General features: G+C 37.1%; 7 protein-coding genes across 20 annotated transcripts; 5 read left to right on the plus strand and 2 right to left on the minus strand.

Annotated features, from left to right (window-relative positions):
- Nucleotides 1–40: 40 nt before the first annotated feature.
- On the plus strand, nt 41–2,454 carry LOC100121200 (cytosolic non-specific dipeptidase). Its single transcript, XM_008212680.4, has 5 exons — nt 41–392; nt 607–1,057; nt 1,140–1,568; nt 1,645–2,118; nt 2,192–2,454. The coding sequence occupies exons 1-5, from the start codon at nt 358–360 to the stop codon at nt 2,234–2,236; spliced, it is 1,434 nt and encodes a 477-aa protein (XP_008210902.1). The 5' UTR covers nt 41–357; the 3' UTR covers nt 2,237–2,454.
- On the minus strand, nt 2,374–4,875 carry LOC100121222 (alpha-L-fucosidase). Its single transcript, XM_001604765.5, has 6 exons — nt 4,191–4,875; nt 3,873–4,118; nt 3,427–3,789; nt 3,080–3,298; nt 2,780–3,003; nt 2,374–2,697 (listed from the first exon to the last, which is right to left on the minus strand). The coding sequence occupies exons 1-6, from the start codon at nt 4,471–4,473 to the stop codon at nt 2,599–2,601; spliced, it is 1,434 nt and encodes a 477-aa protein (XP_001604815.1). The 5' UTR covers nt 4,474–4,875; the 3' UTR covers nt 2,374–2,598.
- Nucleotides 4,876–5,128: 253 nt separating this feature from the next.
- Nucleotides 5,129–9,418, plus strand: LOC100121246 (clumping factor A). 2 transcript variants are annotated; one of them, XM_008212698.4, is made up of 6 exons: nt 5,129–5,326; nt 5,518–7,056; nt 8,095–8,231; nt 8,305–8,496; nt 8,611–8,801; nt 8,867–9,418. In XM_008212698.4, exons 1-6 carry the CDS (start codon nt 5,323–5,325, stop codon nt 9,087–9,089), a joined length of 2,286 nt encoding a protein of 761 aa, XP_008210920.1. In that variant the 5' UTR covers nt 5,129–5,322; the 3' UTR covers nt 9,090–9,418. The 2 variants fall into 2 exon arrangements, with proteins under 2 accessions (XP_008210920.1, XP_008210916.1); XM_008212694.4 differs by having other exon boundaries at nt 5,518–8,231.
- LOC100680193 (zinc finger and SCAN domain-containing protein 2) lies at nt 9,254–15,037 on the minus strand. 6 transcript variants are annotated; one of them, XM_016987986.2, is made up of 3 exons: nt 14,927–15,037; nt 11,685–12,030; nt 9,254–11,606 (listed from the first exon to the last, which is right to left on the minus strand). In XM_016987986.2, the coding sequence occupies exons 2-3, from the start codon at nt 11,997–11,999 to the stop codon at nt 9,555–9,557; spliced, it is 2,367 nt and encodes a 788-aa protein (XP_016843475.1). In that variant the 5' UTR covers nt 12,000–12,030; nt 14,927–15,037; the 3' UTR covers nt 9,254–9,554. The 6 variants fall into 6 exon arrangements, with proteins under 6 accessions (XP_016843475.1, XP_008210913.1, XP_008210915.1 ...); XM_008212691.4 differs by lacking the exon at nt 14,927–15,037 and adding an exon at nt 12,430–12,651; XM_008212693.4 differs by lacking the exon at nt 14,927–15,037 and adding an exon at nt 12,430–12,621 and having other exon boundaries at nt 11,778–12,030.
- Nucleotides 12,762–17,033, plus strand: LOC100121305 (tRNA:m(4)X modification enzyme TRM13 homolog). 8 transcript variants are annotated; one of them, XR_004345094.1, is made up of 8 exons: nt 12,799–13,049; nt 13,198–13,392; nt 13,477–13,670; nt 13,741–13,926; nt 14,003–14,242; nt 14,329–15,252; nt 15,673–15,855; nt 15,937–17,033. XR_004345094.1 is itself a non-coding variant. In XM_008212690.3 (6 exons), exons 2-6 carry the CDS (start codon nt 13,223–13,225, stop codon nt 14,727–14,729), a joined length of 1,191 nt encoding a protein of 396 aa, XP_008210912.1. In that variant the 5' UTR covers nt 12,762–12,877; nt 13,219–13,222; the 3' UTR covers nt 14,730–15,252. The 8 variants fall into 8 exon arrangements, 6 of the variants coding, with proteins under 6 accessions (XP_008210912.1, XP_008210910.1, XP_008210906.1 ...); XM_008212690.3 differs by lacking the exons at nt 15,673–15,855; nt 15,937–17,033 and having other exon boundaries at nt 12,762–12,877; nt 13,219–13,392; XM_008212688.3 differs by lacking the exons at nt 15,673–15,855; nt 15,937–17,033 and having other exon boundaries at nt 12,768–12,877.
- Nucleotides 15,660–16,139, plus strand: LOC100121324. The gene is made up of 2 exons (XM_032597896.1): nt 15,660–15,855; nt 15,937–16,139. Exons 1-2 carry the CDS (start codon nt 15,660–15,662, stop codon nt 16,137–16,139), a joined length of 399 nt encoding a protein of 132 aa, XP_032453787.1.
- On the plus strand, nt 15,949–17,033 carry LOC103316869. The gene has a single exon (XM_008212681.4). It carries the CDS (start codon nt 16,195–16,197, stop codon nt 16,372–16,374), a length of 180 nt encoding a protein of 59 aa, XP_008210903.1. The 5' UTR covers nt 15,949–16,194; the 3' UTR covers nt 16,375–17,033.
- Nucleotides 17,034–18,809: the final 1,776 nt, after the last annotated feature.

Below are 18,809 nucleotides of genomic sequence, written 5' to 3' on the forward strand. Positions count from 1 at the left end.
GAAAATTAACGCTATCATTTTCACGTTGATTTTTTCACAGAAAAAAACATTCAATACTTTATTTTCAAAAGTGCCGCAACGGCGGCAATGAATTGCATTATCGCAGGGGTCGGCTACTTGTGTTTGCGGCTATACAATTGAAAGTATATCATTTATTACACTGTATGCCGCCGGTTTTGTACAAAACTTGTATTGGAGGAATGTGCCAGATAAGATAACTTTCAAGAGGAAGGTTCAACAATTCCAAAGCGACACGCCTATGCTCACTCGCCCGACAACTATCGTCCGTGCAGTTGACCCACGCGAGAAGACTTTTTTTTATTGCATTCTGCGAGACGCCGTCAGTCGACAATAAATATGGCACTCCCATCAACGTTACAGAAGCTTTTCAAGTGAGTAGAGTCATTATTATTTATATTATTTGGTTTTTTTAGATGGTTCTTGAGCCTCGTGAAAGCTAAAAAGAATGTAACACTGAATAACTATAAAACTATATAGTACTTAAAGTGAAATAAAACAAAAATTCCACGATTACATTTGCCATTTGCGAGAGCCGTGTCTACAGTAGCTATACAATTATCCTAAATCTCTCAATTTCGAATACAGGCACATCGATAGCAACAAGACAAGGTACATAGACAACCTGCGACAAGTAGTTGCAATCAAATCCGTGTCTGCTTGGCCAGAGAGTAGAGATGAGATCATCAAGATGATGAAGTGGGCGGAAACCAAGTTCAAACAGCTTGGAGCTACCACTGAATTGGCTGACCTTGGCACCCAGAAGTTGCCTAATGGAAAGGAGATCCCGCTGCCACCTGCTCTACTTGGAACTTTAGGCACCGACCCTAAGAAGAAGACTGTACTCATCTATGGACACTTGGATGTTCAACCAGCTCTGAAGGAAGATGGCTGGGACACTGAGCCTTTTGAGCTTGTTGAGAAGGATGAGAAGCTGTATGGCAGAGGAAGTACTGATGATAAAGGACCAGTTCTATGTTGGCTACATGCCCTTCAGGGATACCAGGCCCTTGGAGAAGATATTCCTGTCAATGTCAAGGTATGTACATACACATAATTTAATGTTACTAGAATTTTAAAACAAAAATCAACATGTATGCATTAATTTTTTCGTTTTACAGTTTGTGTTTGAAGGAATGGAAGAAAGTGGAAGTGAAGGTCTTGATGAACTTCTTTGGTCTCGCAAAGACTCATTTCTAAAGGGAGTTGACTACGTTTGCATATCTGACAACTACTGGCTTGGAACTACCAAACCTTGCATTACTTATGGTCTCCGTGGAATATGCTACTTCCATGTTCAAGTATCTTGTGCATCAAGAGATTTGCACAGTGGAACCTTTGGTGGAACTGTCCATGAAGCCATGGCTGATCTCATTTATCTGATGAACACTCTGGTTGATGTCAATGGCAAAGTTTTAGTTGATGGAATCTATGATAGTGTTGCTAAAGTAACTGCAGAAGAGCTGAAAATGTATGACAACATTGAGTTTGATGTTAATGAGTACAGAGACACCTGTGGAACCACAAGGTTGGCTCACAATGAGGACAAGGTATATTCAGTTTTCAAACCATGAGTCGTCTTACTTAAAACATTCTCATCAAAACTATATCTATTTTGCTCACTAGAAACAACTTCTGATGCACCGCTGGAGGAACCCGACCCTCTCTCTTCACGGTATTGAAGGAGCCTTCTACGAGCCTGGCGAGAAGACCGTAATCCCTGGAACGGTGATCGGCAAGTTCTCCTTGAGAATAGTTCCGGATATGACTCCCGAAGAAGTCGAGAAGAAGGTCGTTGCGTACATCCAGAAGCAATGGCAAGCTCGTGGTAGCCCTAACAAGATGAAGGTCTCCATGTGCCATGCCGGTCGACCTTGGTCATCAAACCCAGACCATCCTCATTACGTCGCCGCGAGGATAGCAACGAAATACGTCTACAACGTAGATCCCGACTGTACACGCGAGGGAGGTTCCATCCCCGTAACTCTAACTTTCCAGGAAGTCACCGGCAAGAACGTATTGCTCTTGCCAGTTGGCTGTGGAGACGACGGTGCTCATTCGCAGAACGAAAAGTTGAACGTTCGCAATTACATCGAAGGAGTAAGTATTAAACGTTTTAGATTTTTTGTTGTCCAGCAATACAAAATGTCTATACCTATTTTGTTATTTTTAGACGAAACTGCTTGGCGCCTACCTGTACGAAGTTTCTCAAATTTAAATGCTCATTATAACTTTTATCCTGCACAAGAACGTTTTGTGATAAAAAAAGATCATTACTAATGTCAGGTACAAGCATTTATAACGTACTGAGTTTATCTATGTATTAAGAAGTTTTATGAATTATATTATATCCCATTTTCAATATATAAAAATTTATATTTTGTACTGATTGTGTACAGATTTTTTATGAGAAATATAAAATAATTGATTACATAATTCTTTACAGAGTTTTTGAATTCTCTACCAGTAATGTGCTTAAGTATAAAAATTGGGCACATCATGAATGTACAATGTTTACTTTCTGAAGAAAAGCATATGTACTCAAATGTAGCTTTATATTTATAGCACCGATACTTATTACTATTTTGTCAAATTTGTGATTCGAATCACCCATGCTGGTTCTCCTTTATGAGCTTCAAGTGGTAAAGAAATCTTCAGAGAATCTGATTCTTGTCTCCACTGAAAAGTAATTAATATAAATTTAAAAGTTGCTATGCTAAATTGTATTAATAAAAATTATATTAATTGAATATTTGCTTACAATCAAAGGCTCCTGTATATTAAGAATTGATATTTGTGTTTTTTCAGTAGTTTTCACAACATTACTTAAATGAACAGTGTTAGTTTTTGGCCATAAGAGTAATGTAGCAAAGACATCACCATTTTGGCCGTGGGTATACCAAACATCTTCTTGTATAGTGTCATTTTGGAGCACCCATGGCTTGGTTTTGTAAATAGCTTCACCATTGGTTTTTAACCATTTTCCTGTATAACAATTTAGATTCTTAGCAAAAATCAGTCAAAAATATTGACTAATTAAAATATATTACTTGAAAATTACCGATTCCACGAAGACGCTCCTGGAATATTACAGGAATTATACCGTCTTTCGTAGGTCCGACGTTCATCAAAAAGTTACCTCCAGTACTGACCGTAATAACTAATTCTTTCACTAAATCCTCCAAACTATAATATTCCTCTAGTGGTGCATTTCTACGGTATCCCCAAGATTTTTTATCAATGGTCATGCAATTCTCCCATTTATGTTTTTGTAAAATTCCTGTAAGAAAAAAAATAAAATTATGATAACATTTTTCTTATCTCTTATACAATATTATCTGGATAAGAATGTGAGATGAAAATGATTAGTTGATATCTATAGAAAAATACACAATTATTTTTACATACCAGGATTATAACGATCTTGACAGTTGTAGAAATCTCCATGTTTGCATGATGTACCAACTCCCCATCTATCATTGGTAAGGACTGTATCCTTGACAGGACTTTCGTTATAAAGCCAAGCCAAAAATTCTTTAGATTTCCAGTAAGCCTCTGTAGCTTCCCAATCACCATCAGACCACAGTATTTCTGGTTTATACTGCTTGATTAATTCTTTCATTTCAGGGATAATTTTATTAAGCACAAAATTATCAGTGTTAAAATTGTTCTTTTTATCCTCCAAGTACAATGGATTAAACCATTCATACAAGGAGTGATACAGTCCAAATCTTATTTCTGTATTTCTTCTAATTGCTTCAGCCAATTCTCCTTCAAATAGAGATTTGTATAATTAGTAAGCATGGTTCAACAAAAAATTAAATTTTGAAATTCCAATTTTATGTATACCATACCTACTAAATCTCTGTGAGGTCCTATATCCATGGAATTCCAACTGAAAGAATACTTAGAGGGCCAAAGCGTGTAACCTTCATGATGTTTGCTAGTCAGAACTATGTATTTTGCACCAGAGGCCTCAAACAATTTACTCCACTCTGTTGCATTGAAGAACTCAGCAGTGAAGTCCTTAGCAAATTCTTGATACGTAAAACCTGGCTTGTAGTTGTCTTTCATAAACTGCCTGATTGATTTACTTCCAGCTGATGGTAATAAAAATATAAATAAGCATAATCATCATACGAGTCAGTATGATGTATAATATTTCAGCTCACTCTTCCAATTTATCCAAAACCATTCAGAGCCAAAGCTTGGAACACTAAAAACTCCCCAATGGATGAAGATACCAAACTTGACATCGTCGTACCAAGTTGGTATAGGTCTTTTATCTAGACTATCCCAAGTAGGGTCATATTTTACACTGACCTCGACTGGAGCACTACCTTCACCCAAATCCTTTTCATCGATAGCAGAAAACAAATAATAATAAGGTGATTCAGCAGCTAACGTGCAAGTAACAAAAAAACACAGTAGCAAAAATGCTTTGTAGACAAGCATTTTGCGACATCTAGAGAACACTGCAAAATTTTCCCACTCGAACCTTCTATTTAAGAACAAACTAAGACTTATCTAATCACAACCAGTGTTATTTATGCTTTTGCACTTATTACGATTGCCCCTTGCTCTTTTTCTATATTGATTGATAAGGTGTATTTAATCGTAAAAAAAACACGATTATCTTCGCTATCTCTGCATTTACATCGGTTTGTAACAGTTATTAGACTTGTTTACTGTAAATTAAGCAAACCAACATGGCGAGAAATAATAACCATCATAGGTAGGTATCAACCGACTGAACCGGCGAGTTAACACATTTGAACTTGCTGAACTGTCGGAGACTTGCATTGTTGTTTATTGCCCGACGGCCGACGCTCCTGAGATGTTTCAGCCTATAGGTATAGGTCCTCTAAGTATATAGGTATATTACGCAAAACACAAAGGAAATATGCTTTATATCAAATATACATACTTAACAAAGTAATATTATTCATAAGCAATTGACATATAATTATTGTGAAAATAAATATGTTTTATTATAATAAATGTATGTTGTACTATATATAGCTATTTTCATTTAAATTATTGATTAGTGTTAGTGGTTCAAATATTTCGCGCTGAAATTTTTTTCCCGCATGCGCGCTGCGAGGTATTTATATTATCATACTCGTCGCCGGCTAAAAAAACGTATAATATGCAGCATGCTGTTCAGTCAGTGTTCATATATGCGTCGCGGAAATCACGCAGACAAGGAAATTTGTGATATCATTTACTAATTTTCAATAAATAACACTCCAATGTTGCTTATCTATTCATCGTAAAAGCAGCCAAATTAAAATTCTCAACACAATGCGTAAGTAGTACGATTTCGATCACAATGTAAACTAGTTTTAATCATAGTATATCGAAATATAACCTGTCAGACGCAAGTCAAACGTAAACAAATAATCAAGTATTTTATTTATTTATTCTAAAAAGAATCATCATGAAATAACGTTGATTGATCATTTTAATTTTCTTTTTCTTTTTTGATCGTGCATGCAGTTCCAAAAGTAACCAAAACTCCAGAAACAAGTAGTAAAACTTCAGATTCTGAATTAAAGATTATAGATAAGGAAGCAGGGAAATCAATAGGTTTGAAATTTAATGTAGAAGATATCAAATTCGCAGAATCGCTAAATCGTAAACGAAAAAAAGATGAAAGTTCAGATTTGGAGTCTAACAATGAACAGGAAAATACAGAACAGAAAAGGATAAGAAAGAACGAAGACGATGTAAAATCATTATCTTCGAAAATGGATTACAAATGCAATGAGAAAAATAATGTAGAATCAAACAGTAAAACTAAAATGCAAAGTGAAAGTTTTTTTGTTATTAGTAAAATATCTAATATAAATAATTGTAATGAAAGTGTAGATGCATCTTCAAGAAGAGTACAGAAGACTTTTACCTTGCAAAGGACAAAAACTAAAAAGTGTGATGAAACTTTAGAGTTAAAATCCAGTGAACAAAATCAGAGTGCTAATTTTAAAAATACCTTATGCGATAGAGCCAAAAAAGAAGTAATTACAAGGACAGAATTAAAATTTAAGCCAAAAAGAAGGAGAGTAATAAGTTCAGATTCTGAGACAAACGTAGAAGAGATAAATGAAAGTGTTGTACATGAATTCCAAACAAAGGACAATAATATTAATGTCATTAGTAAATTTGAAGAACACATCCCTGAAGAAAAATTTAATGATAAATTGCATTCTAAATCCGCTTCTAGTAGTGAACATAAGCTTTCAGAATCTGATACTTTAGAATCATTAATTAGCAAATCAGATTCTGAACCTAAAGTTATAGAAGATGACGAAGATTGGAATTACAAACCAAAACTAATAAAATCACAAAATTCAATAAAATCAAGCTCTATAGTAGAAAAGAATGGTAAAAGTTCAGAATCTGATTCAGAAATAGTAAAAGTAGTAAGTAGTAAAGCTTCAAATTCAGAATCTGAAAAAGTAGATGATAGTCAAAAGTTTTACAGAAAAAAAGCACAAAAATCTGTAGTAAAGAAGCAAAGTGAAAAATTAGGATCTGACTCCATAGAAGTTTTTAGTGATAAACCTGAAGAAGTCAATAAAATAATAAAACTCAAAGTAAATGAAAAGTTAGAAACATCTGAATTTCATTCAACAGAAGAAGACAGTAGCAACTCTTCAGATTCAAAATCCAATAAAGTTAATGAAACTTCTTACAATCACAAGCCTCAGACAAGACAATCACATAATAATTCAATTCAGCTGTCAAAAACTAATATCGATAGAGTACAAAAAATATCAGAGTCTGATTCAGTAAGGATTGACAGTAGTTCTAATTCTGAAACTGAGGATGTAACTGTATCTAATGACTCTCCAAAACAAGGGTCACGAGATAAGTCGTATCCAGTGTTAACAAGCGATTTAGATAAGAAACTTTCAGAATCAGAGTCTGATTCCATAGAAGTAGCCAGTAGTAAATATTCAGACTCTGAAACTGAAGAAATAAATCAAAATACTTTGAATTTTAATTCTCAAAGAAGGAAGTCACAGAGAGCAAAAAGTAAGTCAGATTGGGAACTAGAGTCATCAGAGTCGGATTCAATAAATGTAGCCAGTAGTAAAGCTTCTAATTCTGAGTCTGAAGAAATAAATAGAAACACTCCCAATTATAGTTCTCGGAGACAGAAGTCACAAAAAGCAAATAATAAAGTAGACAGAAAACAGAAGATACCAAAGTCTGATTCAAAAGTAGATAGAAGTAAAGCTTCTCCTGATTCAAAAGTAGATAGAAGTAAAGCTTCTGATTCTGAGTCTGATTCAAAAGTAGATAATAGTAAAGCTTCTGATTCTGAGTCTGATGAAATAAATAGAAACACTCCCAATTATAGTACTCGGAGACAGAAGTCACAAAAAGCAAATACTAAAGTAGACAGAAAACAGAAGATATCAGAGTCTGATTCAAAAGTAGATAGAAGTAAAGTTTCTGATTCTGAGTCTGATTCAAAAGTAGATAGTAGTAAAGCTTCTGATTCTGAGTCTGATTCAAAAGTAGATAGTAGTAAAGCTTCTGATTCTGAGTCTGATTCAAAAGTAGATAGTAGTAAAGCTTCTGATTCTGAGTCTGATTCAAAAGTAGATAGTAGTAAAGCTTCTGATTCTGAGTCTGAAGAAATAGATAAAAACTCTTTCAATTGTAATTCTCAAAAAAGGAAGTCATTGCAACATGAATCACCTTCCACTTTAATAAATAATTTAAATAAGCAACAAACAGAACCAGAGTCATCTAGTAGTAAACATTTAGTGTCAGAGTGTGAGAAAGTTGATACAAATGTTTCAAGTTCTAAATCTAAGTCTCCTAAACAAAAAAGGAAACTTAGAAATTCAGAATCTGACACAATTGATGTAATTAATGCAGAAGTTTCGGATTTTGAACCTAAAACAGTAAATAAAAATAATTCAAATCTCAAATCTCCAAGAATAAAGTCACAAGTAGACTTACGTAGTACAAAGCAAAAAAAAGAAAAACTTACATTTTTGAATGCGTTTTTAAAGAAACATGTAACAGAAGATAAAGTTTCGGAAACTTCTGATGTTTCAGATTTTGTACTTGAATTGGATGATGAAGATGATTGCAACATAAAAGAAATAGATCTGGAAGAAGAAGAAGATAAAGAAGAAATAGGCAAAAGTTACGCAGACAGAATTTCTTACTGGCCAACAAATCAAGAACTTAAGGTAATGATGCCAATTTTCTTAATCCTTTTTCTATAATGCTTGTGTTTATAACTTCAAATATTATTCTTTTCAGAAATTGAAGTCAATTCATATAAAATTACAGCATGATGCACCTCCACAACACAACATAGAAAAATCCTCAGGTACACGTATTTTAAGTAAAGAAGAAAAACAGGAATTTGAAAAATATACTAAATTAAAAAAGGGTGCATTCTCTAAATATGAAGACCAAATTCTTAAAAGAAACTGGAGAAACTTTTGCAAGGTATGATTCTAATAATAGATGGGTGGTAAACATTTTTTTTTTTTTGTTCATGTATATGTAAATCAAACAAATTATAAATAAAAAGAAGCTTTCATTGATATCTTCATTTTTCAGTTGTATGACTGGGATATTAACAATCCCAAACCATTTTTGCATATGAAGTATAAGAACAAAGAATTTTTCTTATGCCGAAGGCAGGACAGAATGAAATTTGTGCAATTTCTAGCCAATGGACTTTTGGATAGGTCATTGTACAGTGTTTATCAAAGGTTTAGAGTCATCTTTGAACCGCACAAAGTTATGAGGTATGATAGTGCAGCATTCCTTTTCTAAAGTACTTTTGTAAATTATTAATCACAAAATTTTTCAGGTACAAACCAGAAGAGGATAGAGTCATTCTTGATTTTATGTATAAAAATCAGATTAAAGAGAACGAAACGTTTGTCACTTCTAGAGATCGAAGATTTGCAGATCTAGCATTAATTCTGAAGAGGACACGAGCCTCCGTGTGGCGTCGATATCAAGTACTGCAAAAAAAGCAGCGAAAGAGAAATAAAAGGAGAGACTCCAATAATTTATCGGATTCATACTAGATTTTACGTTAGAGGTTTATTTTCTTGTAAAATAAGTCACTGTGCATCGAAATCATTGTAGGTAGTATTTTAAAGTATCTTTCAAGTTATAGGAAAAGTCGATGTGTCAAAGAAATATTATTTTTGAATTAACTTTGTGGTGTAGAAAAAATGAACTCCGCAGATAACTTTGAATGTTATTAAATATTTATTTAATAAATGTACAATTAGAATCGTTAGTACTCGCTGACTAAAGTAACTGTAAAAAAGCCACTTAACATTTTTGTATTACAAAAGTAGAACATGTTAGCAATAATAATGATGATTAGAGTATAACTAACGAAAATAAATCAAAGAGTAACATGATTATAATCACTATATAAAAGGGGTAAGCGAGAACGTGTATCAAAGTTTCAGTCGTACGATACACGCTCACAAGCAGAGGAAAGACGTGGGCGCGAGTTAACACCTGCAAAAACCTCTCGTTCAAAACATCTGGCCTATCACAGCAAGCGATCGCACCGCGGACTGGACGTTGTTGACGTGTATGTGATGTGCAACGGAGTGATGATGGTCCTCGACAACCATCTCCGTGAACTGGGCGCGACAGCGCTTCTGGTGCGCAAAGAGACTGCCGCTGTGGCTGTAGGCTGCGCCGCAGGTCTTGCAGACGTAGGGCTTCTCGCCGGAATGCGTGTAAGTGTGTTCTTTGAGAGTGCTGAGTCGTTTAAAGGCTTTGCCGCACGTCTTGCAGAGGTAATTGGCTTCGCCGGTGTGCCGAGTCAGGTGCCTCCGGAAGGCCGAACTCACAGCGAAGGCCGCGCTGCAGACGTGACAGACGAAGGGTTTGTCGCCCGTGTGAATGCGCATATGATTCGCCAGGCTCGTCGTCGTCGTGAAGCCGCTGTTGCAGGTCTTGCAGACGTGGGGTTTCACTCCCGTGTGCGTGCGCATGTGGTAGGTCAGTGAGGAGTTGCTCGGGTAAACTTTGCTGCAGATGTGGCATAGATATTCCCGAGGAACCTTCTCCTTGGGCTTATTGTGAGTCTTCTGATGGAGGGTGAGGCGAGCTCGGCTGGCACATACCTTCTTGCAAATCTCGCAGACGGCGGGTTCTGGTTTGGGCTTGTGCATGGCGACGTGTCGGCGTAGACCCTTCTTCGTGGCCATGATTTTATCGCAATGCTGACACTTGTACTCGCCGTTGCCCTCTTCCTCGCTCTCCTCCTTTTTGTTACTGTCAGTCTCCGTCGAGCCGTTGTTCATTCTGGACGATGGAAAAGCGTCGTCGTCGGAGTCGTACAGCTTGTTGTCGTCTGCCAAGTTATCTAGCAGACCGTGACCGTGCCTCTCCGCGTGTTTCTTCAGGGTGTCAGGTCGGAAGAACCACTTTTTACAGACTGTACAGGAGTACTTCCTCTCCCCGTGTATAAGAGCATGCCGTTTTAGATTTTTCAGCGTTGAACAATACTGACCGCACTCCTCACATTTAAAAATCTCCGGGGCGTTTTCAAATCCGTCTGGCTCGTTGACAGTCCCACTGTCGTCGTCCGACTCTTCGCTCTTCGGACTCTTCTTCGGCTCTATTTCTGCTGGCGTCTGCTCGTCTGTGCTAATCTGCTTAGCGACGTCGTTGACTTTCTCGGTGTGCGACTTGAGGTGCTTTACGAGACTCTGGGATTTCGAGAAACTCGCGTGACACACTTGACAGGCGTGTGGCTTCGTCGTGTGAATGTTTTTGTGTTTCTCTAGATTCTCTAACTTACAAAACGTTTTTGCACAAACTTCACATTTGTACTGTTTTTCGTGAGTTAATTGGTGTTTCTTCAAGCCTTTCGGGGTGGTAAACCGTTTGGAGCAGGACTCGCATTTAAACGTCGTTTCTTCCGAATTCTGACTCTCGCTCACTGGCTCGAAATAATTATCATCTTCCATTTCTTCGTACAGATCAGTTCTTGGTATAGCCTTGGTCTTCCTTGCCGATGTACGTTTCTGCACAGTATTCTCCCCTTGCTCGATATTTTCCGCGATATTTTTCGCGATATTTTCCTCAATATTTTCCTCGATATTTTCCTCGATATTTTCCTCCTCCTTTGTGATGTAGGTAAAATAGCTGACGTCGTTTTTCACATCACTCTCTTCTGCAGTACTCATGTCTGCTTCTATGGTACAAACATTATCAATTAAATTTGTAGAAACTGGAATTAATTCTTGTGTACACTCCACGGTTTGGGTATCACAGGCAACAACTTCTGGAGCTTTATCAATATTTTTAGGCTGCTCTTCAAAAGCTAAATGACAATTAAAAAGTTTGTCACTCTCTACTGACATGTTTACGTCGACCGTAGGCAAAGCCGACTCGATCGTTGTAACAACAGTATTGGTCTGAGGCTCAGGATTGTACTCTTCATTTGATATTGCATTGTGAAACTGTTGATTAGTCATTACTTCTTGCTTTACAAAATAATCATTTTGTATCTCCTCAGCAGTTTTGGTTAAAAGTTCCTGCACTTCTAGATCAGTTTGTGTACCAGAGTCCTAAAACATTAGTAAGATAACATGTGTTACAATCTTGTCTTTGAGTATAATTGCCGTAGCAGTAATTTAATTACATACGGTAGCATTAAATCTAGCAGGCTTATTATAATAAAGCCTTAATCGAGCATCAGAATGCTGACATAATTGCCTGAATTCGTGTGCAACGCTTGCCTTATATATACAAACATCACAGATGAGGGCAGGTAAACCATCCTGCTCGTGACACTCCACAGCACCACACACTTGTATTTTCTGCGATATATCCGTAAGATTGCTTCCTATCTCGTGTCCATTGCAAAAAATGGGTGATAAATTTGTATTCTCTTGCAAACAGATGCGGCAGACCCTGTCCATGTTCATTGGCATGACGAAATAACCATTGTTTATTGCCATTGTTGATGGCCTCTTTTGTAGGAACTATAATCTGTAACAGTGAAAAAATTCTGATTAAAATATCGCAGAACAAGCTTTGTAGAATGGCTGCAGAGCTCCAAAATTATCAACATCACAAAAGTTTCACTAAGTTAATATTTCTATGATAATGTGGTCATTGCTCCAAAAAAATTCTACTCGACTCGCGAAATTCAAACGAAAACACCTGTTTTGCAAAATTACCACGGCTATGTTTACAAAGCAACTCGTATGCAAAAAAGGCACGTGCTGACACCGTCGCGGCGAGCCATAAACACACTATACATCAACTCAGCCATCCTTTCGTCTGTAATAGAATTTCGCCACACTCTTAGTTCACAAGAGTCCAACCTCCTCTCTCACAGCGCAAATAAAACAACAAAAGCCGTTTGCACAAGCCATCAACATTTACTTTCAAAGTCTAGTCAATAAACGGGTATCAGCAATCCTTCGGACCATATCCTCGCCGGGGAAGACTTGCGCGTGTACCCGGGCGGTTCTCAACTCGTCCTCGTACGCCATTCACCGCGATCAACACTCGTCCTGGGCCGCGAGAGCCAGTCATCTACTCGCGCAGGTGCTTCGCTACCCCTTTGTTCCACACTGCCGCTGCTGGATGGCTTCCTCGCGACGACCATCGCTTATGCAGCAGCTTGAGAACCGCGGACGGATCATGTGCGTGTGGCTCCGCGCGTTGAGAACTCGCTGGGTCGCGAATTTTTGTCGTCTGCTAGGGTCTGCCTGCGACCCCCCACCAATTCAGAGCTGATTTTGTTACTGCAGTGTTTTGTATTGAAACGTGCTCGTTATATCGTGGCAGTTCGTGGAAAAGAGGAAAAGATCTGTTCAGCTGCAAAGAGGTTTCCGAGGATTAAAATTGTTTTGAGATTGTTCTATTTCTATACTTGTATAAGGTAACTTGTAGGTGCGGTAGGGAAGCTTGGAGACTGATCTTTTGCTTTTAATTGTATCGTGCACAAGTGATTTGTTTGGATTAACCTATATACCTATACTAATTCGTCGCAGATGTTCGTACGTAAAGTGTACAGTTTCATGTGATTAACTGCATGATTTTTACTGGGAATTCGTTTATAAATAGTGTTGAATATTCTAGCATTTTATAGAATTATTTTAAATGTCCATTCGATCGAACTTTCTAATTTGAACTTTCTAAATATAGTTTCATGAGGTTTTCTCGCAGTTGAATGAAAATGACCGGCTTTGAGCACTGTCAATTTTTCGTGGAACGAAAGAAGCGTTACTGTCGCATGTCGGTGAAGAAGGGCAAAAGCTTCTGTGGAGAGCACGAGTCCACTCAGAGCGACTGGAACAAGGTTATCGATGAGAGGATAGACTGTCCATTGGATCCTTCACAGTGAGTAGAAGCGTGAAAATCACCTCCAATCATACTAGTTGTGTAACTGTGTAGAACCTTATAAAATTTCTAGACTATTTGCAGTACAATTTACAAATCCAAGTTGACAAAGCACTTGAAAGTTTGCAATGCCAAAGTCAAACTTGATGCACAGCCATCATACGTGGTCAAAGGAATCAATTTAGGGGAGACTGTCAAGTGTCTTAATGATATTCCTCTGTCGTTGATCGAGCAAAGTGTCATAGATGTTGTTATTGAAAAAATAAAAAATTCTTTTGGTAAGAAATACCATTACTATAGATGGTTCACTCTGTTGAAAATATGCTCAAATCATTATTGATCTTATAGACAAATTGCCAGAAATACCCGAGGAAATATTAACACATGAAGTGCTGAAAGGAGAATTAAGTAATCCAACATATGGACCTGAAGCCAAAAGACACTTGTTACAAACAGCATCTTTACTGGGACACTTGGAAAATGCTGACCTTGTTCATGAAAACACGTGCTTCATAGAATTTGGAGCAGGTCGAGGTACACAGAAATTTTTACATTTCCACTTTATGTTAAATTATAACATACTAATTAAATTGTTCTATCATTGCTGTAGGTAAGCTAACATATTGGTTGGCCCAGGCAACAAAGAACCAGACAAATTCTTCTATTCTCCTGATTGACAGATCTAGTCATAGGCATAAGAAAGATAACAAATTGAAAAATGAAAAGGTTGAAATCAAAGTGACAAGAGTTCGTGCAGACATTGCTGACTTGAAGTTAAGTGATGTACCAGAAGCTCAACAGATGCAGTGCCAAGTTGCATTTGCAAAGCATATATGCGGTGTTGCCACAGGTAAATGAAACTCCATTTATATTTATTTTTCAATATTTTTCTTGTGAATCATAGTGAATAATCATTACCTATAAAAAATTTATCAGATTTAACTTTGCGCTGTATAACAAACTCAATTCCAAAAAGTAAAAGTTCCAAATTTGGAATGGTGATTGCCTTTTGCTGTCATCACCAATGCAATTGCTCTCACTATGTTGGTCACAAATACCTAGAGAAGGAGGGTTTTACAAATGATGAATTTCCAATACTCTGTAAAATTGCTAGTTGGGCAACATGTGGCATTAAGCTGAACAAGGCCAGTGAAGATTCTGAACGTGAAATGTTAGGACGCAAAGTAAAGACTTTACTGAATCAGGGTAGGCTAGAATATTTGAAATCCTTTGGATTCAGTGGTCGACTAGTGCATTATACAACCACAGACATAACTTTGGAGAATCAAGCAATTGTAGCTACTCTAACTAGGGAAAGTATATGTGGTGAAAATTAGGAAACTTAATTATTATAGTTTCTGAATCTTTATATTTGAAAACGAGCACAACAAACAATAAATTATCAACAAGTATACCTATAATATCTACACTGGTAAAAGCATATTTTGCAAAAGAGCGTTTATACCAAGAGAACAAAATAAAACTCAAATCAGTATTAAACCGAAAAACTGGACTAAAACTACTGAAAAGTCACCTTTCCAACGCTCCGACTTTGCCAACATATGCCAGAGCAGCTGTTGCTGTCTGGCTTTTTTATGGTCTATGCCCATATGCCTCACCCACGCGTTCCATCCCCTCCCGTGCGCGCGGAGTCAGAAAGACGCGGCGGCGGTGCGCCCCGCCCAATATACGAGAGTTGACTCCACTACGCTACTCACGTCGGCCACAAAACATTCCATTCACGCGCTAATTGCTCATGTCGACGAGCCCTTGCAACGAATTCCACTGGTTGGGCGTAGTGTAGTCCTCGACGAAAGATTGTCTTCGTGGAGGCGAAGCTACGGAAGCGGAATCAAAAAGGTGAGTAAAAAACAAGACAGGAGAAACGTACGTTGCACGCAAGTGCAAGCCGTATATGAGTGAGAGTATAGTATGTACACGCCTCGGCGGGGCATTAGTAACGTACTGTTGGGCTTGGCTCGCGGCTGCTGTTTGCTGCTCCGGAAATTGAATTACCGAAATTAGATAAACTCACGACTGAACAGCTTTGTTTTTGCTCGGCAATTGCGCAATTGGCCTAGTTTTTCAAAAGTATCGACTCACGCGTGACTTTTATTTAAACAAATCGGCGAAGTAAGTTCAGTGCATTGTTTTGACTCATCGTAGTGCATCATTCATTGCATTCATTCAGCTATCAAGAGTTTAACGAATTAGAGATAAACTTTTGTTTGCATTTCTTTTTCAGAAGAAAGAGCTAACTTTATGAAATGTCTATTCTAGACGACCGTGACGCCTTCAGAAAGAATCCATACTTCAAAGAGGAGGATCAAATTAAGGGGGACTTCACTCCGTTCTACGTAGCAATCACTATTTGCTCCATTATTGGTGCCTTTCTGATCATCATTAATATTGCTTTCTGCTACTGCTCGCAGTATCGAGGCTACTGGAAAAACAGAAATACTGGTAATTTTATTTCTTAATGAAGTATCATTATTGCTGGAAGGTAGAATGTATGTAAACAATCTTTATTCGCACTATTACCAGGTAACCGTTGGATCCAGTCGCTGTGGACTGTAACACCCCATAACAATCCACCTCTAGACCTGACTGAATTGGAAGAAGGTGTCAAGACTTACCAAGCAAACGCAAACAATACTGTGCAATATTTCCCAGAAGACACAGAGAGCATTGGACATCAGCAGGGACAACAGTACATGGAACTTCAAAAACGAGAGAGTGATATATAAGTGACTATCGCTGTATCCAAAGTCTTAGCATACTGAAAACTGACGAGACTTAAAGATGAGTCTGCACGTATTCTGGCCAGCTTCCGCCGTTCTGACGCTATTCGTAGTCGGCGTCATAATGATATTGTTGAAATTCGGACCGCGAATCTGCAAAACGAGACACGAGCCGTTGCCTACCGAGCAGGACTGGATGGGCAAGTCTTACGAGCATGAATTGTCGGTGTCCATAGCCTGATTCAGCTCAAAGCAACAATGTGTCTCATCACTGCACAAAAAATGCTGTTAATCAATCTTGCTTTTATACGATATTGATCGTTCTTTTATTTGAATCTCACTTTTTGATATAACTTTTTATCTTTGAAAAATTTGCCTTTAGATTCAATCACGATTCCGTCCATGAATAGATTGTAACTATTAATTACTTAGCTAAGAGTTTTTATTTTGTATACAGAGCAAAATGTATATCCAGTTTTTTATCGCAAACTTCTTCATGAAGTGCGATCATGCAACTTTGTAGAGATGTTCTGCTTGTTTTGTACAGATTAAACTAACTTTTAATTAGAGAAACTGCACCTGATTACTAATGTAAGAGCTTAAGAAGTACAAGCCTCTCAAACTGCCTTAAACTTTTAGAAACTTTTCTAATATTGATATTAAGAATGGGTAGTGCAAGTGAGTATTTTTGCAAACCGTCCAAGAGAGATTTTCGAAGAGAGAGAAATCTCACAGAATCTCCGTTATTCTACAAGTTTTTATACTATAGACAAAATTTTCTATGAAATTTTATACTTTACATTATATACATGCTTTTTTGTAGTGTATCTAGCTCATCAGCTAGATAAAGTTTGTATCTTGTCTACCGATGTTTTTACAATAAAGTAAAATTTTATCTTATCCCGTTTTTTTCTAATAACGAAGCTAATCCTGCGCATCCCGTGAATAGTTGGCGAGCCAAAACCCAAATAGAGTGATTTTTACATAATTTTAATTTTATTGACAACATTGGATTTTCATTACATTGTGTAATGGGTTACACTTTCATTTAATAGATAAGTAGATATACATAATGCAAGTTCATTTAAATTAAGATGAAACAATAGTAATTGTCGTTCGCCGTTATTCGCGGTCAATGTAGAAAAAAAATATAATAAAAATTAACGTTTCTCCCAAAATAATAAGGAAACTTAGTAAAAGCAATGTATACTTAAATCGATACAATATAAACTATATACCTCATTATACGTTGGCAAATGTAAAATTCAAATACGCAATAATGTCGTTAGCATCGAACATTTTATAAAACTCATGTCTTGTTTGTTTGTTGTTTTTTTTTTATTCACGCTAATCAATAGACTTGGCAGGATGATCATTGTTTATCGTCTCGTGTGTATTTTTGTGTAATCGTGTGTCATGCGTTTTGCATCGATCCTTTTTTTTGTTTTAATTTTCTCCAATGTTCAACGCGTCTACAGTACAACAATTCGTATGGACACAGATAATACAACAAACGTTGAAACTTTCGCGAAAACAAGCGAAAACGCATCGAAAATTTGATAACACTCCAATCGTTTAAAAGGGCATACGTTTCTTTTTTTTCTCGTATAACTCGTGTGTTAGGAATTAACGCCACCGATTCGTCGCTCTCACCCTCTACTTGTATATATTTCATATATCGTTCAAGTGTGATTCACGACGAGAATATCGGCGTCTTCTTCACTTTTTTTCTCTCATTCTCTCGCTTTTTTTCTACGTTTATCAACTCGACGAAGTATATAAGCTATGTTACAATGCACTGGAAGAATTAGAGACATTCAAATTCAATCAATCGATCGCGAATTCTACACCGAGAGAAAAAACTTGTTTGTTGAAGCGCGACATTGTTTTTTTTTTTTTTTTGCTATACCTTAAAATTGCGTGTGTGCTCTATAATAGTAAACGTCTAAAGATATCGAGTAGAATTGGTAGGACGTTGAGGGAGGTGTGTCTTCCATATAGAACATAGGTAAACGCTATCCTTACCGTAGGCTATTCAGTAATTCTTTGAGACTCTGGTGATATGGCGTGTCTTTTAGAGATTTTGGAAGAGTAGATTTTGATTTTCAAGCGCCGGTCTATTTTTGATTACTATAGCTTTTGCGCAACGAATCGTGCGTGTATTATTATCATCGTATAATATGCTTTGATTAAATCAAGGAAGATGCACAGCGCGTAGAAATCAAAGTCGGCTACATTCGTCGTCGTGTTATAACTTTCTCGCCTGCTATACTTTTGGTTGCGCGTTCGCGACTTTAGATGCACGTCTGTGCGCGGCTTCAAGTTATAATCGATCGACGAGCTTATCTCAACGCGCGAGAAAACTTTGACATATCTGCTCGGATTCGAAGAAGACACATTGAGTTTCTCATCGTTGAATGATTTCCGTCTTGCTCGTTTAGTTTTAAACTACATAGCTTCTATTTTAACGTTACTTTTATTTATTCATTTACTTTATACCATTATACTTGAAAATCTTTGTTTTGCTTTGATTTTTGTGCTCAACCGGTACGCGACGCAAATGCAAAATGACAAAAATTCCCTCTCAGCTCGCGCTTATACGTTCGCAGTCTTTTATACTCGTCATATACTTTGTTCGTCTTTGACTCGTTATTGTTCTAATTTATTTATTTATTT

This window comes from Nasonia vitripennis, chromosome 1 (genome assembly GCF_009193385.2).
Source record: "Nasonia vitripennis strain AsymCx chromosome 1, Nvit_psr_1.1, whole genome shotgun sequence".
Taxonomy (NCBI): domain Eukaryota; kingdom Metazoa; phylum Arthropoda; class Insecta; order Hymenoptera; family Pteromalidae; genus Nasonia; species Nasonia vitripennis.

Excerpts from the sequence above, each read along its gene's own strand:
- LOC100121200 (XM_008212680.4), top strand. The coding sequence starts at position 358 with ATGGCACTCCCATCAACGTTACAGAAGCTTTTCAA. Across the intron at positions 1,569-1,644 it reads TGGCTCACAATGAGGACAAG|AAACAACTTCTGATGCACCG; the intron begins GTATATTCAGTT and ends TTTGCTCACTAG. Across the intron at positions 2,119-2,191 it reads TTCGCAATTACATCGAAGGA|ACGAAACTGCTTGGCGCCTA; the intron begins GTAAGTATTAAA and ends TGTTATTTTTAG.
- LOC100121222 (XM_001604765.5), bottom strand. The coding sequence starts at position 4,473 with ATGCTTGTCTACAAAGCATTTTTGCTACTGTGTTTTTTTGTTACTTGC. Across the intron at positions 3,299-3,426 it reads TCAAGATCGTTATAATCCTG|GAATTTTACAAAAACATAAA; the intron begins GTATGTAAAAAT and ends TTTTTCTTACAG. Across the intron at positions 2,698-2,779 it reads ATATACAGGAGCCTTTGATT|TGGAGACAAGAATCAGATTC; the intron begins GTAAGCAAATAT and ends ATTACTTTTCAG.
- LOC100121246 (XM_008212694.4), top strand. Across the intron at positions 8,232-8,304 it reads CAACAAATCAAGAACTTAAG|AAATTGAAGTCAATTCATAT; the intron begins GTAATGATGCCA and ends TATTCTTTTCAG. Across the intron at positions 8,802-8,866 it reads GAACCGCACAAAGTTATGAG|GTACAAACCAGAAGAGGATA; the intron begins GTATGATAGTGC and ends AAAATTTTTCAG.
- LOC100680193 (XM_016987986.2), bottom strand. The coding sequence starts at position 11,999 with ATGGCAATAAACAATGGTTATTTCGTCATGCCAATGAACATGGACAGG. Across the intron at positions 11,607-11,684 it reads CTGCTAGATTTAATGCTACC|GACTCTGGTACACAAACTGA; the intron begins GTATGTAATTAA and ends CTAATGTTTTAG.
- LOC100121305 (XM_008212690.3), top strand. The coding sequence starts at position 13,223 with ATGAAAATGACCGGCTTTGAGCACTGTCAATTTTTCGTGGAACGAAAG. Across the intron at positions 13,393-13,476 it reads TGTCCATTGGATCCTTCACA|TACAATTTACAAATCCAAGT; the intron begins GTGAGTAGAAGC and ends GACTATTTGCAG. Across the intron at positions 13,671-13,740 it reads AAAAATAAAAAATTCTTTTG|ACAAATTGCCAGAAATACCC; the intron begins GTAAGAAATACC and ends TTGATCTTATAG.
- LOC100121324 (XM_032597896.1), top strand. The coding sequence starts at position 15,660 with ATGTCTATTCTAGACGACCGTGACGCCTTCAGAAAGAATCCATACTTC. Across the intron at positions 15,856-15,936 it reads CTGGAAAAACAGAAATACTG|GTAACCGTTGGATCCAGTCG; the intron begins GTAATTTTATTT and ends CACTATTACCAG.
- LOC103316869 (XM_008212681.4), top strand. The coding sequence starts at position 16,195 with ATGAGTCTGCACGTATTCTGGCCAGCTTCCGCCGTTCTGACGCTATTC.